The sequence below is a fragment of the Grampus griseus genome, assembly GCF_964374135.1.
Source record: "Grampus griseus genome assembly, chromosome: 12".
NCBI classification, from domain to species: Eukaryota; Metazoa; Chordata; class Mammalia; order Artiodactyla; family Delphinidae; genus Grampus; species Grampus griseus.
In genome coordinates, this window is record NC_139006.1 from 7,854,783 (window position 1) to 7,879,622 (window position 24,840).

Below are 24,840 nucleotides of genomic sequence, written 5' to 3' on the forward strand. Positions count from 1 at the left end.
GGCAGGTTCCTGAGGTCAGCTCAGCTCCGGGGGGCTTGGTGCAGACTGTCCTGGGGGTACGTCCATGTGCGGAGAGGGGCCTTTGGTCTAAGCAAGCCCATCTAGGGTGTCCCAGCAGAGGCCACTGTTGAGACTTGCAGGGGGATCTCATGGTGGAAGCTGGCTCTGCAGTTGACAATGAACTTTCTCTCAGGACTTGTTGAAAATCTGAGGCTTCAAGGGAAGTAGGCGTTACTGCCTACAGTGCACCGGTGGTGCTGTTGTTGGGCCTGGGGACAGACTCCTCCATCCTGGTCAGGAAGACTTGCTGCTCTGGGCTGGCTTCCCCTGGAGCATGCTTCTGTTTCATGTGAGCAGGTTGTACATCCCGATTGTCTTGTAGGTAGCCAGTTAAGAGCCACCTGGCCACCCAGGATTCAGAGGTCTCCAAGTAGAGCCTAATTATTGAGCAAACTCATTGAGCACCAGCTGTGTTGGCCATGGGAGAACGGGAATCAGGCAGATAAAGAAAATCAGGAGGGAATTCCTTGGTGGTCCAGTGGTTAGGAATTGGTGCTTTCACTGCTGTGGCCCGGGTTCAATTCCTGGTTGAGAACTAAGATCCTGCAAGCCGTGCAGTGTGGCCAAAAACAAACAAACAAAAAAGAAATTAGGAGACAGGGAATTGAGTGCCACAGTGTGTACCCAGGGCATGGGAGTGGTGTGAGGGGACACTTATTGGCCACACCAGGGGCCAGGGCTCTGGGACAGTTATGCAGTGAGGATTTGAGTTGGGCCTTAGAGACTGCGTAGGAGTCCTCCAGATGGGGAAGGATGTTCTAGGCAGAGTGCAAACGTGCAATGTATTTAAGAAACAGAAAATACATTGGGAGGCCTTGTCTTGTGGTAATCATAACATTTGTTGAAAGCTTAGCACCTGCCAGGTACCAGTGCTAGGGAAGTGGTAGGTACCCATATCATCTGCACTTAACCAATGATGAAGTAGACTTAGGGAGGTTAAGGGACATGCCTGAGGTGACAGAGCAGGTAGATAGTAGGGCTGGGATGAAGCCTCCAGAGTGCCTGTGTGGATATCACTACTTGAAACTAACTGTCTCCTGTCTCAGCATTGGTAAGGCTTTTTGATGTGAGGCCTCAGAGACATTTGGGCTTCCTTCTCCAATGTCTGATTCTCAGACATTGGAATCCAGCTGCCTGCTGCGGTTGGAAACTGAATTTGTCTCTTCTTTAATGGCTGCAGACTCAACCGAGGACTTAATTAGTTCATTTGTATATTTGTTTGTTTAGAAAACATTGTGTCAGGCCCTGGAATCTAGAAATATTAAGACTGTTCTGCTGCCCTTGAGGTGTTCAGTGATCAGGCACTGAACTCTTGGGGTCTAGTGGAGGGGAGACCTGGGGCCCAATCAGGTAGCTTAACAGGTACCACCAGCAGAGGGAACTGGTGTACAGGGTCTTTAATCCAGGTTATGTCTTACTTTATATAGCAGGTGTACCCACTATAGGTAACCACAAAATTAAAATCTTATAACTGGGAAATTGCCAGGTAAAAGAACTCTGTGGTCAATGTCCCGACAAAACAAATCTTTACTTTCAAATAGGTCTTTTTCATTGACTGTTTTGGAGGTTGCTGACCTCTTTTGAGAGTTTTGTGAAAATACGCTTATACACACAAAATTTTGTGTGCAATATCAGGGGGTCTTGGACTCCTGAGCCTATTCCTGGACCTCAGAATAAGAACCTCTAATCTTGTGGAATGGAGTTTTTGGGTTTCCTAAAGGAAATATTGGGTTTCCTAAAGGAAACCTTAGACTTCTGTCATGTGGCTACTTTTTTCTTCTAAGATTCTATAAAGTGAAAGCAAGCTATTTTCATCAACAATAAAATCACTAATAGCATTAAGTTTCCAAAATGTTGTAAATGAGTTAAAAAAAACCATTCATCTGAAGAGGAAATGTTGTTCTGTGCTTGTGAAGAGCCTTTTTTACTTTGTTATGTTTATGTGCAGTGTTCCTGGTTGGTCAGATTTCTTTCTAGGGATAGGACTCAGACCCTTGTATCCCTCACCTGTACCCACCTGATCGACCTCTGAGACTGGATTCAGCCTAGGCCCCGTGATGGTGTGAAGGAGGCCTAGGGTAGGGGCTTAGACAAATTTCAAGGATCCCAGTCTGCATCCTCCCCAACCGCCACCATGGGGTTCAGTGGCAGCTCATGATAATATGTGGTAATGAATCTCAATTACTGTCTGTTGTTGTAGATCTTTTTCATATATAAACTCATTTAAACCTCCTAGCAATCCTCTGTGGTACTTTTGTTACCCCCATTTTACAGATGAGAAAATTGAGGTACAGATAGGTTAAGTAACTTGCCCAAGGCCACACATACTGCTCGATGGGGGAGTCCATGCGCTCACACACTAGACTGCTTTTTTGGCCGCTATAGAGAAAGTGATTTTCTCTCTTCTCAGAGGTGACTCTGAATTTAGCGGGAAGGTAATAAGGTGACTGTTTGGACTTCCTTTACAGAACAAGCAACAGATCTGTTTGGTCCTGGGACTAAAGTTGTAAATTGGCAGTCCCAGGGCCAAATCCAGCCTCTAGGCATTGCATTTGGCCTGTATAGTATTGAACATATTTTTGTAATTACTTCCTAACATTAAAAAATCAGGAGAATAAATTAAAGAAAAGTCAAGAAAGTTATATAAAATATCCTGGCTATCCTGGCTCATGTTCCTGACTGGCTACAAGCAGCAGGAAGTGAGTAGCAGGTGATCTCATACACCCCAGTCCCCACCACTCCCTGTTGTCTCCCTAATGTCTACTTACCATTTGGCTCACACATCTCTTTTTAGTATAATCTAACCATTTAGCTTACTTATTGAACTTACCTGTCTCCAGAGATATTTATGGTCTTGAGCCTTGTCTGAGGAGGGCCTTTTTCAGGCTAAAGAGCTTATAAGCTGGGTGGACAGGTCTCCTTAGAGCCCCATGAAAATTGGAGCCTCTGCTAGCACCTCTGAGTGCTGTGTGGCCTGTATGGGGGAAGTGGACAACTCGTCTTTTCCAGAGTAGGTAGATAGAGCTACTTCCTTGCTCTCTGGCCAGGCCATTAGCCCCAGTCCCTCCCAGTCCCTGGAGACGCAGAGGAGATTTTGAACCCAAGACTGGCCTCTAGAGTGAGTGTTGTCCCAGAAGGCGAGCAGCTTCTTCCTGGCTGCACGCTTAGGTCCCTTTGTTCACTCTTCTCAGATGTTGGGGTTTCTTTTACACTGGCTGAGAACTAAAAGTCAGCTCAGGAATGTGGGTCCAAGACAGAATTCTTAGCCGATGCCCACTGCCTCCACTACCGTTGAGTGAGTTGTGTTTCTCACCAGTGGTGGTTCACCCTTGACGGTTGATCAGTTATGATCTTTGGCTTGTGTTGCAAAAAGATGATGTCTTTTTTCCTTCTCTCTCTTTCTCTGGGACCTGAGAGATTGCTGCTAATGGTGGCTCATGGTAACCAGAGCCCCTGGGATTAGAGACAGTCCCCAAAGTAAGTCAGTCTCCAGATGGCTAGGTTTTAGCTTTCATCAAAAACCTATTTTTTCCTTTCATTTGTAATGTATGGTTTTGGTTTTTTAAAAAAAAATATTTATTTATTTTTGGTTGCGTTGTGTCTTCATTGCTACGTGGGCTGTCTCTAGTTTTGGTGAGCGGAGGCTACTCTTCGTTGAGGTGCGCGGGCGTCTCATTGTGGAGGCTTCTCTTTGTTGCAGAGCACGGGCTCTGGGCATGCGGGCTCAGTAGTTGTGGCTCGCGGGCTCTAGAATGCAGGCTCAGTAGTCGTGGCGCACGGGCTTAGTTGCTCTGCAGCATGTGGGGTCTTCCCGGACCAGGGCTTGAACCTGTGTCCCCTGCATTGTCAGGCGGATTCTTTTGTTTTGTTTTGCGGTACGCGGACCTCTCACTGCTGTGGCCTCTCCCGTTGCGGAGCACAGGCTCCGGACGCAGAGGCTCAGCGGCCGTGGCTCATGGGCCCAGCTGCTCCGCGGCATGTGCCCAGGGCACCGGGGCATGAACCCGTGTCTCCTGCCTCGGCAAGCGGACTCTCAACCACTGTGCCACCAGGGAAGCCCCTGTCAGGCAGATTCTTAACCACTGTACCACCAGGGAAGTCCCTATGTATTTTAATTGCAGTAAATTATATACAACATTTATCGTATTCATTAGTTAATTAATTATAGTTACCAGATCACCAGTTTAGAATCTTGAAGGAAGAAACATTTACCATTTTAACCATTTTAAAGTGTACAGTTTAATGGTATTAAGTACATTCACAATACTGTGCAACCACCACCTCTATCTAGTTCAGAACTTTTTCATCACCTGAGGCAGAACCTTGTACCCATCAGCAGTCTCCATTTCCCCCTCCCCCACAGTCTGCTTTCTGTCTTTATGGATTTACTGATTCTGGATATTTCATCTATTTAAGAGTTTTAAGTGTAGGGAGTTACCTGGTGGTCCAGTAGTTAGGATTCAGGGCTTTCACTGCTGTGGCTTGCGTTCAGTCCCTGTTCGGGAACTGAGATCCTGCAAGCTGCGTGATGTGGCCAAAAGAAAAAAAAAGAGTTTTAAGTGTAATGTTGTTAAATGATCAGTGTAAAAATAAATAAATAAATAAATAAACATTATAGGCTAGAGGATAGACAATGTCCCCTTCCTCAATTCTCACATCCTGGAAAATAACCTTTGTTAATCACTTACTGAATGTACTTCTGGAGCTTTCCCCTCACTCCCATGTACACAAACATATATAAATTTGTTTTAAATTAGTTCATACTTGCTTTTGTCCCTTAAAGCTTGCTTTTTTGTGTCTATTTCTATAGGTCTAGTTTACTCTTTTTTGTGGGCAGGACTTTTGAAAGTTGAGTTTTTCCTTGCAGCCATGCTAATGAGAATACCTCAGTGACCCTATGGTTTAAGCAAGACCAAGTGAGCTCAGTCGGACCTTGAAAACTTGACTGGGAGTGGGGGGGGGGTCTTGATTTAGATTCAAGTCAAAATGACCATCTACTTTTTTGCTTTTTGACAGGAAAGGAGATGCCAGCATCCTGTAAAAATCTAAGAAAGCCATTTCCTTCCCCATCTTTGTGAAACTCTTTGGGATTTGGCATTAAGGTGCCTTAAGTGACTCCCTTCTTTTAAGACAATTATTCTGTGGAGAGTGCAGGATACTGGCTTGTGCGTAATGGCAAAAACAAGAAATCAGGACACGAGAGATGCTTGAATTCAATTTCAGTTTCTGTTCTTAGCTATTTGCTGTGTGGCCTTGGGCAAGTCATACCACCTTTCTGTTTACCTGTATGTAAATCTAAGATATTAGACTAAATGTGCTTTGTCCTTTCAGGGATCAGATTCTGTTGGTTCCTTGGCCATTCTTAAGTGTATAACTGATTGAAATCTGAGTATTCTCACTGTAAAATGGGGATAATAACAGGGACCTAGGTCACTGAATTATTTTGTGGGACAATGAGGTAATGAACACTTAGCTCTCCTAGTAAGTCCTTGGAGAAAAATTAGGTATGCTTAGGTAATGGGCAAAGGAGAGTCAGACTGGCTTTGACCAGCTCCCCACCCTTCCCATGCTCTTTCACCACCTTTCAGCTTCCCCCATCCCTGTTTTAGGTTAGCGATTACCGTCTGTATTAGTTTCCTAAAGCTGCTGTAACAAAGTACCACAAACTGGCTTAAAACAACAGAAGTTTATTGTCTCACAGTTCTGGAAGTCGGAAGTCTGAAATCAAGGCCATGCTCACTCTGAAGGCTCTGGGGGAGGATCTTTCCTTGTCTCTTCCAGTTTTTCTTGGTTGCTGGCAATCCTTGGAGCTCCTTGGCTTGTAGCTACAACCCTCCAGTCTCTGCCACAGTCTTTACATTGGCACTCTGTGTTGTCTGTGTGTTTCTGTGTGTCTTCTCTTCTCATAAGGATAATGTCTGGATTAGGGCCCACTCTAATCCAGTATGACCCATTTCCCAATAAGGTCACATTATGAGGTTTTAGATGCACTTGAATTTTGAGGGGCTCACTATTCAGTTCATTTTTTTCCCCTTTTATCTCTTGGATTGGCAATCATTAATCGGTGGACAAAGTAATTCCTAGTGAGATGGGAGTTACCCTGCATGCTGTCCCTCCTAGAGGAGTCTATACTTTCAGCTAGAACTCCAGAGAGCTGAGGCTCCTGATGGGAGGGTAGGAGGGCATGAGGCCATTTCTCTAATCATTTGTACATGACTTGAAAATAACCAGATGCATTACAAGGTTGTGAAGGCTTGGGCCTAAGTGCGCAGTGACCACCGAGATAGGAAGTGGGAGGGTCTTTGTCAGATATACATTTGCAAGGTGATTCTGCAGCTGTCCTTGTTAATTAAGATAATGCCAGGCTCTCTTTCCTATCATTCCATGCTCTTCTGGCTGCCAGAGTGTCAGCCAGGGGTGGAAATGCCAGCTCACTATAGACAGCCACCTTTCTTATTGCATGGAATTATGGGGCCTCACAGAATTATGGGACTGATGGAATTGTGAGGCCACATGGAATTGTGGGCCTGCATGGAATTATGGGGCTGCATGGAATTATGGGACTGCATAGAATTATGGGGCCACATAGGATTGTGGGTCTACATGGAATTATGGGGCTGTATGGAATTATGGGACTGCATAGAATTATGAGCCACATAGAATTGTGGGGCAGAATGGAATTAGGGGGCTGGAAGAGACAGTGAGGGACCACTGCTTTCAGATGTTACTTAAAAAAAAACACAAAACCCACTAAAAAAGAGATCAATTGTATTGTTCTTTCATTAAAACCCAAATAGGAAAGAAAATAATGCTAAATTAAGAGTACATCACCCAAACAAGTGTTATCTTTTAAGACTAAAGGTTGTGGAGCCAGGCTGACTCCCCTGTACCATCCATTAACCAGCTGACTGCTCTGGGGGAATGCAGTAAAATGGGGATAGTAAGAATCATGCCTCATCGAATTAGTGAGGGGACGTGGATAAAGAAAGAAAGCCTTAGCACAGGGCCTTTAAGTGCTCAGTGAGCTAGAGCTGATATTATTTCAGACACCGTGGAGTGAGAACAGGCCCATTTAGGGTCAAGTGTGAGAGTCTGTGAAACCCATGACTGTGAAAGGAAGGTGTGTACAGCTTTTCTCCCTTGGGATCATCAGGTCTGGACCCCAGAACACACCTGCTTATCTAAGTTGCCCTTTCTGGGTCTTGCTCTTTTGCAAAACAGTGAGGCGTAGAGCCCAGACCTCCAGCACTGTCAGCTTTTTAAAAATCTTCACACCCCTCCTGCTTCAGAGGAGCCAAAAGGCGGGAAGCCAGTGGGAGGGCTGCAGCCTGGCTTTCTCACACCCTGAGGATGACCCAGAGCATAGAAAACAGGGAGCAACCAGATTCAGCCTGGCCAGGGGGGTCAGGCCTCCAGAATTCACCAAGGCTCTTCTACTGGGGGCTGCATGTAATATTGAGCCCTGTGTTTGGTATTTTTGCTGGGCTGTGAGTGGATAGAGGGTTGATACAGGGGTGAATCCTGTCACCTAAGGAGCCAAACAAGGTACGTGTTATTCTGAGTCTGCTGCTGGTACCACCTCAGGAGAACGAAGGAGAGCAGTGAGGGGCCAGAGATCTGAGTTCCAGACACCTGTGCAAACTCTAGACTTGAAAAGTGGGTGGGTTGATCCATGCCACTTGGGGTTCCTTTTAGCCTAAAACTGACTTCTGGGTCCCTGAATCACATTTTTATCCCCACTAGTTATATAGCTAAATCAGCTTTTAAACTGCCCTTCAAAATTAAATAAACTTAAAATTTTTTCCCTATGCTTAGAACTTGTTAAATGGATGAATTCTGCAAACAGAGGATGGGGACTGTGTATCCCAACAGGAAATATGGCATAAGCCAAAAGGGATCGGCTGACATTTGTTGAGCATTTTCCACATGCCAAACACCTTCCATGTATTATGTTGCTGGCAAGGTGGGGACTGTTATTATTCCATTTCTTAGATGGGAAACTGAGACTCAGAGAGATGTGACTCGCCCAAATCATGTAGCTAATAAGCTTTTTTTTTTAAAAAAAATTTTTATTTATTTTATTATTTCTTTTGGCTGCACCAGGTCTTAGTTGTGGCATGCGGGATCTTTAGTTGCAGCTTGCGAACCCTTAGTTGCAGCATGCATGCGAGATCTAGTTCCCTGACCAGGGATCGAACCCAGGCCCCCTGCATTGGGAGTGCGGAGTCTTACCCACTGGCCCACCTGGGGAATCCCGTTAATAAGCTTTTAATCATGATGCACTATGGCAAGTGTGGTCTGTTAGTTTCCCGTGACTGCCATAACAAATGACCACAAACTTGGTGGACTGAAACAACAGAAATTTATTCTCTAACAGTTCCAGAGGCCAGAAGTCAGAAGTCAAGGTGTTGGCAGGGCTGTCCTCCCTTGGAAGGCTCTGGGGAGGATCCTCCCTTGTTCTTCCAGCTGCTGGGGGTTCCTGGTGTTCCTTAGCTTGTGGCTGTGTCACTCCAGTCTCTGCCTCTGTCTTCCCATGGCCTTCTTCCTTATGTCTGTTTGAACCTCCCTCTCCGTTCTCTTATAAAGACACCAGTCGTTGGATTTAGGGTGGACCCTAAATCCAGGATTATTTCATCTCGAGATTCTTAACTAATTATATCTGCAAAGCCTTTTTTCCCCCCCGGAGTAAGGTCACATTCACAGGTACCAGGGATTAGGACTTGAACATAGCTTTTTTTTTTTTTAATCTTTTTTTTTTTTTTTTCTTGGCCACACCATGAGGCTTGTGGGTTCTTAGTTCCCCGACCAGGGGTTGAACCCGCAGTGAAAGCACGGAGTCCTAACCACTGGACTGCCAGGGAATTCCCTGAACATAGCTTTTTGCGAGACACAGTTCAGCCCAGTACAGATGGGTTTTTACAGGCAGGCACAAGATGGTTGGGCTGGAGTGGAGGCAGGGATCTTGGGAGACCTAAGGTGCATTGATGCCTGGTTGCAGGGGTCCTTACCTCTGGCCAGGAGGGACCCCTGAGACTGCTGGGTTCCCTACAACAGCAGCGCGAGCTGCTCTATGCCATGTTACTCTCCCTCTACTGGCCTGTGGTTGGTGATTCTTTCCTGATACCTGCTTCTGCTTTATTGTCACAGTGTTGGTATTTTTAGTCACAGTTATAGATGGAGTTTCTAATTATTAATGCCCCATTCTGGGGAGCAGTGGGGCCTGAATCCAGTGTTAACTGATAAAGCTCTTTGAGAGAAGTTGGCATAAGGAGGAGCAGAGGCCCAGCACATCCATTGTCTGTGGTTATCTTGTTAAGTCAAAAGCAGGGCAGTTTGCATCAGAAAGGGCCTGGTGGCCCCAGTCTTTCTCTTATAGAAAGCCTGCCCTATTCATTCCTACTCAGAAGGGTTGTATGGTATAACCCAGAGTGCTGGGCTGTTACAGGCACCCAGGCTTCCTAGTCTCTGCTTCCAAGAGCCCCAGGGAGTGTATAAATGCTAGCAGAGCCCAGGGAAGACAGTGACAAGATTCCCTCCCTTCAGCACAATTTATTTCTCAGAGAGAAAATCTCCAATTAGAATAATCTCCTCTTCCTGCAGCCTGTCACATACAGAAGAAAAATACTTCCCTGTGGGCCAGAGGCCAGAGTGCCCCCTGGTGGCCACTGACAGCCACACATGGAGAGGAACTCTGCTTCCTTCAGGAAGTGTGTGTATGAGCTCCGAGACTCAAGGATACTTGGCGAGGTCTCTTTATTAATTTTAATTATTATTTATCATTATGTATTAATTATTAATAATACTTATGCCTTCAGTAATAGTTTTTTAAGGGTTTTTAAAAAATTTAATTAATTTATTTTGGCTGTGCTGGGTCTTCGTTGCTGCGCACGGGTTTTTATTGCGGTGGCTTCTCTTGTTGTGGAGCACAGGCTCTAGGCACGCGGGCTTCAGTAGTTGTGGTGCACGGGCTTAGTTGCTCCGCGGCATGTGGGATCTTCCCAGACCAGGGCTTGAACCCGTGTCCCCTGCATTGGCAGGCAGATTCTTAACCACTGCACCACCAGGGAAGTCCCCAGTAATAGCTTTTTTAACCAGCCATTCCTCTAAAGAGGCCTTACTTCAATGCTTGTGAGTTACTGACACCAACTCTGATACTGAAATGACAGGAAATCTTGAGACAATTCAGAAGGAAACTCAAAGCAAACCAAGGCAAGTGGGCATTATTTTCAGTCACATGCAGAGCAGTGTTTGTAAACTGGTCACCCATGGCCCAGGCCAGCCCACAGATATATGTGGCTCACAGTGTTTTTTTTTGAAATTTTCAGTCAGTTGCCAACATTTGAAATTGGAGAGATTTTGTTTTATTTTATTTTTAAGATTTTTTTTTTGATGTGGACCATTTTTAAAGTCTTTATTGAATTTGTTACAATATTGCTTCTGGTTTTTTTTTATGTTTTGGTGTTTTGGCTGCGTGGCATGTGGGATCTTAGCTCCCCGACCAGGGATCGAACTTGCACTTCCTGCATTGGAAGGTGAAGTCTTAACCACTGGACCACCAGGGAAGTCCTGAAATTGGAGAGATTTTAAATAAAACTCTGTATCTTTGATTTCTTCTGAAAAACCAGAGATCTGGTAGGGTTCATTTCCACAGGAGATTAATAAGTTGAAATTGAGAAGCATTTGCCATCTTTAAACTGGGCACGTGGTCTCTAGTTTGCCATACGCTGCACTACTGTCTATCACTCTAAGAGTCCATTTATATTTTCCTGCTTGGTTCCTGGAGGCATTTGAGTTTGTTACCCCCCAGCACAGAGTCTGAGATTGGGATAAGGGGGCAGAAAATCCTGTGGAAGTCCTCTGCCCCCCAACCATAGGGTAAGATATATGTATATAGCTTTGGCTAGACATGGAGCATCTTCCTGAAAAGCTTTTTTCTTAATGATTGGTGTGTGTCGGGGGCAGGAAACATTATTTTTAGAAGAAAACAAACCCTGATGTATTGTGGAGGAGGGTGTGAAATTCATATGGGTTATTAAGAACTATGAAATGTCAACAAAATTTCATTCCTGTGCAGGCCCACTTTGGTCACACGAGCCTCTTCTGTGATGGGGGGGGAATGTTTCAGAAAGGCTTTATAAAGGTGTTAGTGGCTGAATGGTGTTAGTTAGTCCCTCTGTCTGTTTTGCAAGGAATAGGTGGGGATGATTCACTTCTGTATTTGTGAGTCGAATGGTAAATATGAGCCCAGATTGTCTCTTGGGTGTCTTTTTTTTTTTTTAAATTATTTATTTATCATTTTTGGCTGCATCGGGTCTTAGTTTCGGCAAGTGGGCTCTTTGTTGTGGCGCGGGCTCTTCGTTGCAGCGCGCGGGCTCTTCGTTGCAGCACACGGGCTTCTCTCTAGTTGTGACGCACGGATTCCAGAGCACATGGGCTCTGTAGTTGGGCACGCAGGCTCTCTAGTTGAGGCACGCAGGCTTAGTCGCCACGCAGCATGTGAGATCTTAGTTCCCTGACCAGGGAGCGAACCTGCGTCCCCTGCACTGGAAGCCAGATTCTTTTTTTTTTTTTTTTTTAAATAAATTTATTTTATTTATTTATTTTTGATTGTGTTGGGTCTTCGCTGGGCGTGGGGGCTTTCTCTAGTTGCAGCGAACGGGGGCTACTCTTTGATGCGGTGCGCGAGCTTCTCATTGCGGTGGCTTCTCTTGTTGCAGAGCACGGGCTCTAGGCACTCCGGCTTCAGTACTTGTGGCACACGGGCTCAGTAGTTGTGGCACGCAGGCTCTAGAGCGCAGGCTCAGTAGTTGTGGTGCGTGGGCTTAGTTGCTCCATGGCACGTGGGATCTTCCTGGACCAGGGCTCGGACCGTGTCCCCTGCACTGGCAGGCAGATTCTTAACCACTGTGCCACCAGGGAAGCCCAAGGAAGGCGAATTCTTTACCACTGGACCACCTGGGAAGTCTCCTAGGTATCTTTTTAATAGTGGGGTAGGGATCAGTTGGAGACATTGCTGACATGGTTTCCTGAGGCTTTATCACTCAGTGTTACTGGTTAGGTTCGTTGTCAGATGGACCAGGTCAATGCCAGTTTTCACCCACCTCTCAGCTGTGTGACCTTGGACTATATCACTGAACCTCTCTGAATTTTACTTTCTGCTTTTGTGAAATGGGGAGAATCAGCCCTACCCCACAGATAGGATTATTTTAATGTCTAGAGCAAGCACTCAACAAATGTTCCTGAGAATGGTCATAAAATCACATCCAGCTTCATAGCCTACAATCAAGGTGTAGATGTCACTGTTCCGCTCCCAGGACACACAATAGGAAGCTGTGGCTTACCCGAGGTGACGCCGGTTGTAAGTTGTAGAATCTGAACCCAGATCTTCTGAGTCTAGAACTAGTGTTGTCCCAGGCAAAACAGCAGAAGTTTAACTAGTGAGATAGTATGTCCCCAATCTGTACTTTCTGGAACCTCTGAATCCATTCCTTAGGGAGGGACTGCCTTGCCCCACTCCTTTCTCCCCTTTTTAAAAATTATGGTAAGATATACATAACATAAAATTTATCATTTTAACCACCTTTAAGTGTTCAGTTCAGTGTCATTAAGTACATTTACATTGTTGTAGAACCATCACCATCCATCTCCAGAACTTTTTCATCTTCCCAAACTAAAACTCTGTATTCAGAAAAAAAATAAAATAAAAAAGTAAAAACACAAACAAGAAAAGCCCCTCTATATCCATTAAATAATAACTCCCCATTTCTCCCCTCCTCCAGCCCAGCAGGCACCCTTCTACTTTCCGCTTGTATGAATATACTGCTTTAGGGACCTCATATAAGTGGAATCATATGGTACTTGTCCTTTTGTGTCAGGCTTATTTCACTGAGCGTAATGTCCTCTAGGTTTATCCACGTTATAGCATGTGACAGAATTTCCTTCCTTTTTCAGGCTAAATAATATTCCATGGTATGTATATTATACATATTATTTATCCATTCATCCATCGGTGGACACTTGAGTTGTTTCTACCGTTTGGCTGGTTTTTGTTTTTCTTTTAATTTTTTTTGATGTGGACCATTTTTAACGTCTTTATTGAACTTGTTACATTATTGCTTCTGTTTTATGTTTTGGTCTTTTGGCCATGAGGCATGCGGGATCTTAGCTCCTTAACCAGGGATCGAACCCACACCCCCTGCACTGGAAGGTGAAATCTTAACCGCCGGACCACCAGGGAAGTGCCCTGTTTTGCTGCTGTGAACAGTGTTGATATGAACACGGCTCCCTTCCCTTTTTCAGAGATGGGCCGAATGATGCAGTCGTTAAAGAGTCTTCACCCCTTACTGGCGGAGTGGTCTTGGACAATTCCCTTCATCCCTTAAGCCCTGCTTTTCTCATCTGCACTGTGGAAATGATGATAGTTCATCCCACAGGGTGGTCAGGAGGATTGGGTGAGAGCGTAGATATGAAATATTTAGTACGGTACCGGCCACAAAGCAAGCACTCAGTACTTCTTACTCTCATACGTTCATTCAACAGAACATGTGCCTGCTCTCCTCCTGACGTTGACAATTACCCCTCACCTGGCTAGTCTCACCTACCCCGAGTGGTGACCAGGTGGGTAGAGGGCCGTGGGAATGACCCACTCAAGTGCAAGTTGTGAGAGGTACAATGTCCGCAGTGCATGTGAAAACAATAATGAAAGAACAAAGCTGATAAAAAGTTGGTTTGATTTTGTCATCATCAGGAGCTGGCAATTCTAAACAATGTCAGTGATGAAATATTTCTTCCTCCAGGCACGATCCAGGGAGCGATCGTTGCCAATGCTCCCAGCCTTTGGTTGCCTCATACACTCCATGTGAATTCCACACCTGAGTTGCATTTTGTCTGTATACTTGTTTCCTTTCTGTTGTATTTCTTTTTTTTTTTTTGCAGTACGCGGACCTCTCACTGTTGTGGCCTCTTTCGTTGCGGAGCATAGGCTCCGGACGCGCAGGCTTAGCGGCCATGGCTCACGGGCCCAGCCGCTCCGCGGCACGTGGGATCTTCCCGGACCGGGGCAGGAACCCGCGTCCCCTGCATCAGCAGGTGGACTCTCAACCACTGTGCCACCAGGGAAGCCCTGTATTTCTTTTAAAATACGCTGCATAGGTGTTAGAAAAATTGGCAACCTAACAATCCTGTTTTCCTTTATTGTAGCTGTTTCTACTGTCTGATAGGCATTTTAAAAATTATTTTTTATTAATAGACTTTATGTTTTAAAACAGTTTTATATTTTCAGAAAAATTCTGCAGATAGTACAGAGTTTCCACATAACCCCCACACTCAGTTTCCCCTGTTATTAACATCCTATGATAATAGCATGCATTTATTACTTTTTTTATATATATATATAAATTTATTTATTTATTTATTTTTCGCTGCATTGGGTCTTCGTTACTCTGCATGGGCTTTATCTAGTTGTGGTGAGCGGGGGCTACTCTTCGTTGTGGTGCGTGGGCTTCTCATTGCGGTGGCTTCTCTTACTGCGGAGCAGGGCTCTAGAGCGCAAGCTTCAGTAGTTGTGGCACTTGAGCTCAGTAGTTGTGGCTCACGGGCTCTAGAGCGCAGGCTCAGTAGTTGTGGCGCATGGGCTTAGTTGCTCTGCGGTATGTGGGATCTTCCCAGATCGAACCCGTGTCCCCTGCATTGGCAGGCGGATTCTTAACTACTGCACCATTAGGGAAGGCCCTGCGTTTGTTACTTCTAATGAACCAATACTGATACATTATTGTTAACTAAAGGCTATCGTTTATTCACATTTCCTCAATTTTTACCTAATGTCCTTTCTTCCTCCTTTTGTCTGTGATAGTTTCTCAGAGTTTGCTTGTTTTTGTCTCCCTGGACAGATTTAAGGTGTACGGGTTAGGCATTTTGTAGAGTCCCTCTTCGGGGATTTGTGGCTTTATTTATTTATTTATTTAAGTTATTTACTGGAGACTTACTGTAGGTTAGTCATTGTGGGAAGCTGGGGATATGGCAGTGAACCAAGACATTTTATAGATAGCATTTATAAATCATTGACATTGACTCTGGGACTTGGAGAAGGTTGTACATGCTGAGAATTGAACCCAGGCACCCCCAGAGGCCAAACTGTTGACCACGGTGTTGTTGGCCCCCTTCTGTGGGGAGAGGAAGGAGTTGTTCAGGTGGGTTTGAGGTAATAGGCACGTTTTAAAAAATTTTATTTATTTATTTTAAAAAATTATTTATTTTACTTTTTATTTTTACGTATTTATTTATTTTTTGCTGCCGCACAGCTTGTGGGATCTTAGTTCCCTGACCAGGGATCAAGCCCGTGCCACCTGCAGTGGATGTGTGGAGTCTTAACCACTGGACCGCCAGGGAAGTCCCAACATTTTGAAAAATCGGGCAACCAAATGATGATCATAAAAGTAGGAAAATAAGTAGATAAGTTAGAAGTGAGTTAGATTCTTTCTGGTGAAGATTTGGGAAAGTGAGTTAAAATCATCTTCACCTACCTTTATCTTCTGAGCTCTTCTGCTCTTCCTGTTAAGTGCTACTGTGCAACTTACTCTGTTCTTAAATGTCTCTGCAGGAATGTTTTGTACAATCCAAAAATTAATGGTCGAGGTAGGCCAGTAACGAATAGGCCAGTAACACATCTGTGTCCATCCCTAAACACCTTTTTATGGCATGCTGTGGGTGCAGCCAAAAAACCCATGTGTGACATGGTCATGCGGCAGGTAGTCTGGTGCCAGAGAGCAGGGTTCAGGGGCTCTGTCCTCCTGGTCTGGGGCGGCATCAAAGTCCTTTGAGCATTTCTGAACCTTGGTTGCCTCACCAATAAGTTAGGGATGATTCAGTGGAGTGACATCTTACACCTTGATGAGATTCTAAAGTTAGCAGCACACAAGGCCAAAATCTGGTAGAGTCAGGATTACCCTGAAAAACCTTGAAACCACCCACAAAGGAGTGAACACCAAGTGCCTGTGTGGGAGACCCTCACACAGTCTGGCAGTATGTCCATCACAGCCCATTTTTCTGCCAGCACATGGCTAGCAGACTCCAAGCTTAGTCAGAGCAGATTGAGTATCTACTTGTGTTTAGGGCCCTTGATACAAAAAACAATGACATGTCTTTACACACCAGGATGAGAATACACATGGCTTGCCGACTGATGGAAAACCAGAGGCAGGGCTCATGGGTGAGACCTCGTGGTTGCTTTTGTTTCTCTGAGTACGTAGCTGAATTGTGTACATTAGAGGATCAGTTGGGTCACTGCCCAGCCCCCTCCGAGAGGACTTGGTAAGGATTAAATGAGGTTGGGTCCATGAGAGTCCCTGGAGCTCTGGACCAATGTTTGGTGTCAAAAGTATGATCAGTGAGTGATACATTCATGCAAGTCATAGGGAGGTATGTGATTTGCTTTTAAAAATTTTTTTGGAGAAGGGGATGTTCTGTGTTTTGTGGATGCTGGGGAAGCCTGGCTGCTTGGTTTCTATTGAGTGTGTGGGTATTGGTGGAGTTGGGGGGACAGGCAGTGACTCTGCAGAGACTCTGCTGGGTAAGGTGCAGCCTCCAGCCCCCTTCAGAGACATCCCCTCTACCCTAGGCTAATATGGCTGCTTTGTTTCACCACAGAATGTCCTGAAGGAGCACGCGGATGACGACCCCAGTCTGGCCATCACTGGGGTTCCCGTAGTCACTTGGCCAAAGAAGACTCCAAAGGTAAGACACAGATCGCTCACAGCTGGGAGACCATAAATCCACTGCTTTTTCACATCTCCTGTAAGATGAATGTTGGCAGCCTTTCAGGGGAAATTCCTGGGAGAGGGCACCCCATTTAAGATGAATGGTGTTGATGAGTTGTTCATTGCAACTTTTTTTTTTTAACACGAATCATTTTCCCTAGCTGTGGAAACTGCAGGCACTGCCCCCTGGTGGTCACTCAGAAAACTGGGGAAGTGATGCCTCACCTTTCTTCCTTTCCTCCCCTCCTTTCTTCTATATTTCCTTCCCTTGACCTCTAGCTGCTTTTTGGGCTGTTTTCTCCTCTTCTGAAAGTAGTTTTTTTCTCTTTCTAAATGGGTTGATGCTGGGGAATTCCCTGGCGGTCCAGTGGTTAGGACTCCACGCTTCCACTGCAGGGGGCACGGGTTCGATCCCTGGTAGGGGAACTAAAATCCCACATGCCTTGCAGTGTGGCCAAAAAAAGAAAACAGGGTTGATGCTCACCATGAAAAATTTGATCAAACAGGAAAGGACAAAGATGCTGGGAAGAATAGTAGTGACGTCACTGAGAACTTACCAGGGGCAGGTTGCCTTGCTTAGTGCTCTGCATCCCCTGTCTTATTTAGACTCCAGCAATCCTGTGGGATAGACACTTGTGATTTCTTTTACAGATGAGGAAACTGAAGCTTAAAAAGACGAAGTTACTTGTTAGGTTACTTGGCAGAGCCAAGGATGCAAAGGTCAGTCTAACAGCAGAGACCAAACTTTCCACCAGTGCCCTACCTCGGCTGCACCACTTTCTTGAGCAAGTTATATAAGCTCCCAGAACCTTACTTTCCTCATTTGTAAAAAGGGGTTATACCAGTACGTACTTCAAATGGTCATTGTGAGGACTAAACAAGATAAGGCATGCAGAGTCCGTAGGACAAGGGCTGATTCATGGTAAGTGCTCTAAGTGTCAGTTGTAACCTAAGCAGCCTTCCTGTTGATGGGTATTTTGCTAATTTCTGATTTTTTTACTATTATAAAAAACACTGAGAGGAACTTTCTAGATCTCTACTGTCCAAAAGGGTAGCCACTAGTCATATGTTGCTATTGAGCACTTGAAATAAGGCAAGCCCAAATTGAGAGGTGCTGTCAGTATAATATACACAATAGATTTCAAAGACTTAGTACAAAAAAGAACAGTGCACAATACCAATTTAATTTATTTTTTATATTGATTGCCTGTTGAAATTAGGGTTGCCAGATTTGAAAAGGAAGCCCATTTAAATTTGAATTTCAGGGCTTCCCTGGTCTTGCAGTGGTTAAGAATCCGCCTGCCAATGCAGGGGACACGGTTTGAGCCCTGGTCCGGGAAGATCCCACATGCTGCAGAGCAACTAAACTCGTGCACCACAACTACTGAGTCTGCGCTCTAGAGCCCACGAGCCACAACTACTGAACCCACGTGCCACAACTACTGAAGTCCGTTTGCCTAGAGCCTGTGCTCTGCAACAAGAGAAGCCACGACAGTGAGAAGTCTGCGCACTGCAACGAAGAGTAGCCCCCACTCGCTGTAACTAGAGAAAGCCCCCGCGCGGCAACAAAGACCCAACACAGGCATAAAATAAATAAATAATAAATAAATTTATTAATTAATTTGAATTTCAGATAAACAGCAGATACCTTTTTTTACTATAAGTATATCCCATATAGTGCACGTGATATACTTATGCTAAAAAGAGTTTTTGTTCTTTATCTGAAATGTAATGGGGCATGCTGTATTTTTATTTGCTAAATCTGGCAACCCTAGTTGAAATGATCAAATTTTGGATATATTAAACAAAATGGATTATTAATATTCACTTCACCTGTTTCTTTTTACCTAGTAAAATGTGGCTTCAAAAAAATTTTAAAGTACATATGTGGCTCACATTACATTTCTATAGGACAGTGGTGTTCTGGGTTATTCATTTCACTTTTGTTTGATTATCTTCTTAGGGTATATTCTTTTTCTTGGCCACGCTGTGCGGCTTGTGGGATCTTAGTTCTCTGACAAGGGATTGAACCCGGGGCCACGGCAGTGACAGCACCGAGTTCTAACCACTGGACCGCCAGGGAACTCCCATTAGGGTATATTCCTAAATGTGGGATTGTTAATGGGGAAAGTACTTGTGGGTATTGAATTCTAATTCTCTTTGAAGCTTAGTGGGAACTGAGGTGGCCATAGGAATGAAAAGGAGTTGCCTGCACATCTGCCTTTAGCTCCCCAATCTGTGGATGTTGAGTGGGGTTCTAGAGTTGACTTTCCCCTACATGGGCCATAAATAAATGTCATTTATCAGACCACAAACCATGCTTGCAGACACAGCAACTTGAAATAGCCCAGCCAGGTCCCATGGCTGCTTTGAACCTGCAGAGGAAACGGTGGCTTTGCCTTGCTACCGCCTGCTTCCCTCCTAGCTGAGGAATTGCTCCACAGGACGGATTAGGGTTTATAGAGGGCATGGGCTTGGCTTTTTTTTTTTTAATTTAAATTTTATTTATTTTTTTATACAGCAGGTTCTTCTTAGTTATCCATTTTATACATATTAGTATATACATGTCAATCCCAGTGTCCCAGTTCATCCCCCTACCCTTCCCCCCGCCACTTTCCCCACTTGGTGTCCATACGTTTGTTCTCTACATCTGAGAGCATGGGCTTTTAAAGAAACACACTTGCCACTACTCACTGTAGTCTCAGAATTAATGGAGGGGTCCAAACCAGCCTCTGGGGGAAATCACTTCAGGACCACAAATGTGCCCTGTCTGGAGTCACTTAGCCCACTCCTCAGGGGCTTCTAGGCATTTTTTTTAAAAAAAGAAAGCTGTGCCCCTTCTCCTCCCAAGGCCTGGAAACAGGAAGCTGGCTTCTGGTGGGAGTAGCCCTTATTTAAGATTCCCTTGGAGGACTGGTTTATAAGCACTGGTCTGTACATAAGTTGGGCGTGGATGGTATCAACACTGGTGGGAGAAATTGGAGGCCTTAGGCTGGTTGGGAGAGAGTGGGGGAGGGAGAAGTAAGAGCCTTTGACGTTTAACAGTGCTTGTGGGGTGCCAGGCTTTTTTTTTAGACACGTTATAATGAAACAAATAGAACTCACATACCTTACAGTTCTCCCACTTAAAGTGTACAATGAAATGTTTTTAGTATGTTGAAAATATTGAGAGTTGTGCAACCGACACCACAGTCTAATTTTGGAACGTTTTCATACCCCCTTAAAAGAAGCCCCATTAGCGGTCAGTTCCCACTCCCCCAAGCCGCGCCTCCCCCAGCTGCTGGAAACTTTGTCTCCATGGATTTGCCTATTCTGGACATTTCATATAAATAGAATTGTACAGTATGTGGCCTTTTGTGACTGACTTCTTTCACTTAGAAGAACGTTTTCAAGGTTCATCCAAGTTATATATCTTTCAGTATTTCATGCCTTTATAGGGTTGAATAATATTCCACTGTATGGATACACCACAGTCTGTTTAGTCTTTCATCTGTCAATGGGCATTTGGGCTGTTTCTACCTTTTGGCTATTGTGATTGATGATGCTATGAACATTCATGTACAGGTTTTTATGTGAACATATGTTTTCACTTCTCTTGGGTAGAAACCTAGGCATAGAATTGACTAGTCAGATGGTAGCTCTACATTGAAGTTTTTGAGGAACTGCCTGTTTCTCAAAGTGGCTGCAGCATTTTCTATTTCTCCCAGCAATTATAAGAGTTCCAGACTTCTCCACATCTTTGCCAACACCTATTATCTGTCTTTCTTTTTTTTTTCAAAAGCACATTCTCTGCATTCAAATACCTTATTCTTTTTTTTAAAATTACTAATTAATTTATTTTTGCTGTGTTGGGTCTTTGTTTCTGTGCGAGGGCTTTCTCCAGTTGTGGCAAGTGGGGGCTACTCTTCACTATTGCGGCCTCTCTCGCTGGGGAGCACAGGCTCCAGAGGTGCAGGCTCAGTACTTGTGGCTCACAGGCCCAGCCGCTCCGGGGCATGCGGGATCCTCCTAGACCAGGGCTTGAACCTGTGTCTCCTGCATTAGCAGGCAGATTCTCAACCACTGCGCCACCAGGGAAGCCCTATCTGTCTTTTTGATTAGAGCCATGCAAGCACAATCATTTTCTTTTTAATTTAGTTAGTTTTCTATAAATTATTTGAAGTTTATTGTATGAGTTTGCAAGGGCCGCTGTGACAACGTATCTCAGACTGAGTGGCTTAAATGACAGAATATTAATTTTCTCACTGGTCTGGAGGCCAAAAGTCTGAGATCACGGTGTTAGTTGGCAGGATGTATTTCTTCCTTCCTTCCTTCCTTCCTTCCTTCCCTCCCTCCCTCCCTCCCTCCCTTCCTCCCTACCTCCCTTCCTTCTTTCTTTTTTTCTTTCATAGAGCTGAAGAGTCTTTTTTTAAAAAAATTATTTATTTATTTATTTATGGCTGTGTTGGGTCTTCGTTGCTGTGCGTGGGCTTTCTCTAGTTGTGGCGAGCGGAGGCTACTCTTCGTTGCGGTGTGCAGGCTTCTCATTGTGGTGGCTTCTCTTGTTGAGGAGCATGGGCTCTAGACACATGGGCTTCAGTAGTTGTGGCACGTGGGCTCAGTAGTTGTGGCACGTGGGCTCAGTAGTTGTGGCTTGTGGGCTCTAGAGCTCAGGCTCCGTAGTTGTGGCACATGGGCTTAGTTGCTCTGTGGCATGTGGTATCTTCCCGGACCAGAGCTCGAACCCATGTCCCCTGAATTGGCAGGCAGATTCTTAACCACTGCGCCACCAGGGAAGCCCGGCAGGATGTATTTCTTCTGAGGACTCTTTCCTTGGCTTGTAGATGGCTGTTGTCTCTGTGTCTTCACACGGTCTTCCCTTTGTGTGTGTCCTGATCTTCCCTTCTTATAAGGACACCAGTCATACTGAATTTGGGCTCACCCTAACGACCCCATTTTAACTTAGTTACCTCATTAAAGACCTGTCTCCAAATACAGTCACATTCTGAGGTGCTGGGGGTTCAGACTTCAACATATGGATTTTGGAAGGACACAATTTAAGCCCATAACATGTATTATAAATTATACAAAAAGGAATAAATAACATAATAATGAATACCATGACTCCCCCCTGCCCCGACTCAGCTCTAGAAATAAATTATTGCCAGTATAACCAAAACCCCCCTGGGTATTCCTTCTAAATGTATGCAACAGTTTTTAGATTTTATTTAATTCTTACATCGAGGCTGGGAGGGGGTTAGGATTGTCTTCATGATACAGCTGAAACTGGGGACTCAGAGAGGTAGGCTGGTAAGCCTGGGGCCACACAGCTTGTGAATCTAAGGTGTTCATCCCCAGATGTGTCCCTGCGCCTGAGGAACTCAATGAAACGTGGTGGAGGGCAGGGGGAGGGGAGGCTGGCTGCTATATTTATGCATTTCCTGGCTGGTGGGGTTAAAAAGTTAACAGGAAGGGAAGAAGTAAGTAAACGACTGACTGCCTGGGCCGCCCGGGGTCTCTTGATTCCCAGGTTTGCAGTCGGCTTCCTCCCAATTTGATGCAGGTTGGGTTGAAAGATCAAGGGTGCTCATTGAGGCTGTCAGGATGCAAAGTCGGGATCGGTACTGGGTCTGGCTCAGGTTACTTAAGCAATTAATGCTAAATGATGATTAGCAAGAAATGCTTTGATCTCCCACCTTGCCTCCCGGAGAAGAAAGTCCCTTTCTGGAACTGATTAGGTGCCGTGAGGTCATTTCTGATGTGGTGTCTTTCAAATCAAAGATGCTACTGAATCACCCTCTGTCACAGTTCCCCTGATTGGCCGTTTTCCCCAGTAGTGATGGATTTGTTTTGATCCGTCTGTACTCTGGCCCATTCCTTTTATGACCAAGTGGTAGGATTTGGGGGCCTGTCTGTGACCTTAGAACCAAGCTGAGGGAACTGAACTTCTTTGAGGCCTGACTTCTGACCTCAGCCTTATTAGCAAGTTGACCTTCTGCCCACCAGCCAGACGCTTGTACTCAGCCAGCTTGTGGGTTGGTTCCCAGAGAAGGGAACCGAGGAAGGAGGTGAGATGAAGCTTTCCTGGAAAGCGAGCATGTTGATGCATTTGCTTCTTAATCTCTAGTGGCCAAACCAGGCTGCCTCTTGAATTTCAATTATTGGCAGTTTTTCCTGAGTGGAAGAGCGGAGAGGCTGGAGAGTATACCAGTAAGAACCCTGACGGGGACATGGGGACAGCCCTCTTCAGCAGTTAGTGGATCAGCTCCCTCACGGGGACATCACAGGAACCACAGGAGGAAGTCACACACACACACCTGATGTCTGTGTCACCCTCAGTTCTGCTTTGTTTCTCTTCCCCTTCCTCCACACTTGGTCATTCAGATCTGGGAGGCCTGAGAAGTTTGGGGTCCCCTGGGAGTGACACGCAGCCTTTCCCTGAAGGACAGGCACATAAGTCTGTAAAAGAGGCCCCCATGTACTTCCTGTTCCCACTCTGCCCTGCTCCCAGCTCCTGTCTCCCCCGAGTAATTCAGCTGATGATGTACAGTTGAGGAGGGAGGATGACTGCCATTTATAGTTGCCTCCTCAAGGCCAGATAATTTTCTAGAAAGGCAGTGTGGCCTAGCGAGGACCAGTCCTCAGGATGGTGGCATCTGCTTCACCTGGGGAATGTTTCTGGTTTTTTTTTTTTTTTTTTTTTGCGGTATGCGGGCCTCTCACTGTTGTGGCATCTCCCGTTGCAGAGCACAGCCTCCGGACGCTCAGGCTCAGTGGCCATGGCTCACGGGCCCAGCCGCTCCGCGGCATGTGGGATCTTCCCGGACCAGGGCACGAACCCGTGTCCCCTGCATTGGCAGGCGGACTCTCAACCACTGCGCCACCAGGGAAGCCCCTGTTTTTTTTTTTTAATACAGTTTCCTGGGCCCTACTGAGACACTCTGATTCAGTAGGGGTGGGTGGGACCTGGGAATCTGCACTTTCTAAATGCTTCACAGGTAATTCTCATGCACAACTAGGGTGAACTCTGGGGTCAGATGCACCTGGAGATTGACTCTTGGCTCGGCCACTTACTAGTTGTGTGGTCGTGGGCAAGTCTGAGGCTTAGTTTATTCATCTGTAAAAAGGGCCGATAGTGCCTTTCTTACAAGTTCGCTGTGAGAGGCTCTGTAAAATACCTCTATAGTAGCCTATCAGTCAGTGATAGCAATTATACTTTTTCATAATTATGGTTTATAAGTAACACTAATCCTGAATCTGCTCACCCAGAAGGCAGAAATAGAAGACACTGAAGGAGGAGATGGATCAGAAGGAGGTGATTGGTTTAGAGTCATTTCCTATCCCTAAATTATTATTGGCTGGGACAAACACTGAATCTCAAGTAAGGGCCTCCTGAATGGCTTAATTTCACGGAAGTAGTCACAGCTGGCGTTTCCTGCGATGGGGCTGGTTTAAGAAAGTGTTTCTCCTTTAGGTCCTCCACACTCTATCCGAGGGAGAAGTCCTAGGCCTGTGAGCGGGAGGGTAACTGTTGTCTTAGAATGTGCTGAAAGAGGCCTCGTGAGAGGCTGGTGGGAGAACGGGAACAGGAGATGCTCAACAGGTTGGGGGAGGCCGACAGCAGGGACCACAGGGCCAGGATAGCAGAGAGTGGACAGCGGGGAGGGTGTAGTGAGGGAAGCAGACAACAGTCTGGGACCCTGTCTGGAATCCCCAGGGCTTCCTGAAGTGACAGCTAAGTCATTTGTGGAGTTTGGAAGCCGGCAGTTTCCCAGGAGTGTAGGCAGCAGAAACCCCTGATCAAAGAATACCCACAAAAGATGGTCTGCTCAATTCTGGGTAATGTTCTCTCCAACATCAGCAACAGAAAAATCCCATTGAAAGAAGATTGTTGGCGGTCAAGGGATGCCACGGTTTCTTACAAGCTGAGACCCAGGTCTGACCAGTTATTTGAGCTTGGATTCCAAAATCCTTAGTGTCTGAACCATATGACAAGGATCCCATCAGGGCCCTCCTTTTTTCAGTGGTGTGAACTGAAGCCAGAAAG

General features: G+C 45.5%; 1 protein-coding gene across 3 annotated transcripts in view; it reads left to right on the forward strand.

Annotated features, from left to right (window-relative positions):
- The window catches only part of KDM2B (lysine demethylase 2B), a 120,918-nt gene that overhangs the window by 53,914 nt on the left and 42,164 nt on the right, over nt 1–24,840 (forward strand). For all 3 annotated transcript variants that reach the window (XM_082668398.1, XM_082668397.1, XM_082668399.1), the window contains one exon: nt 16,705–16,791. In XM_082668398.1, coding sequence (XP_082524524.1) covers nt 16,705–16,791 — 87 coding nt within the window. The remainder of the gene's footprint in view (nt 1–16,704; nt 16,792–24,840) is intronic.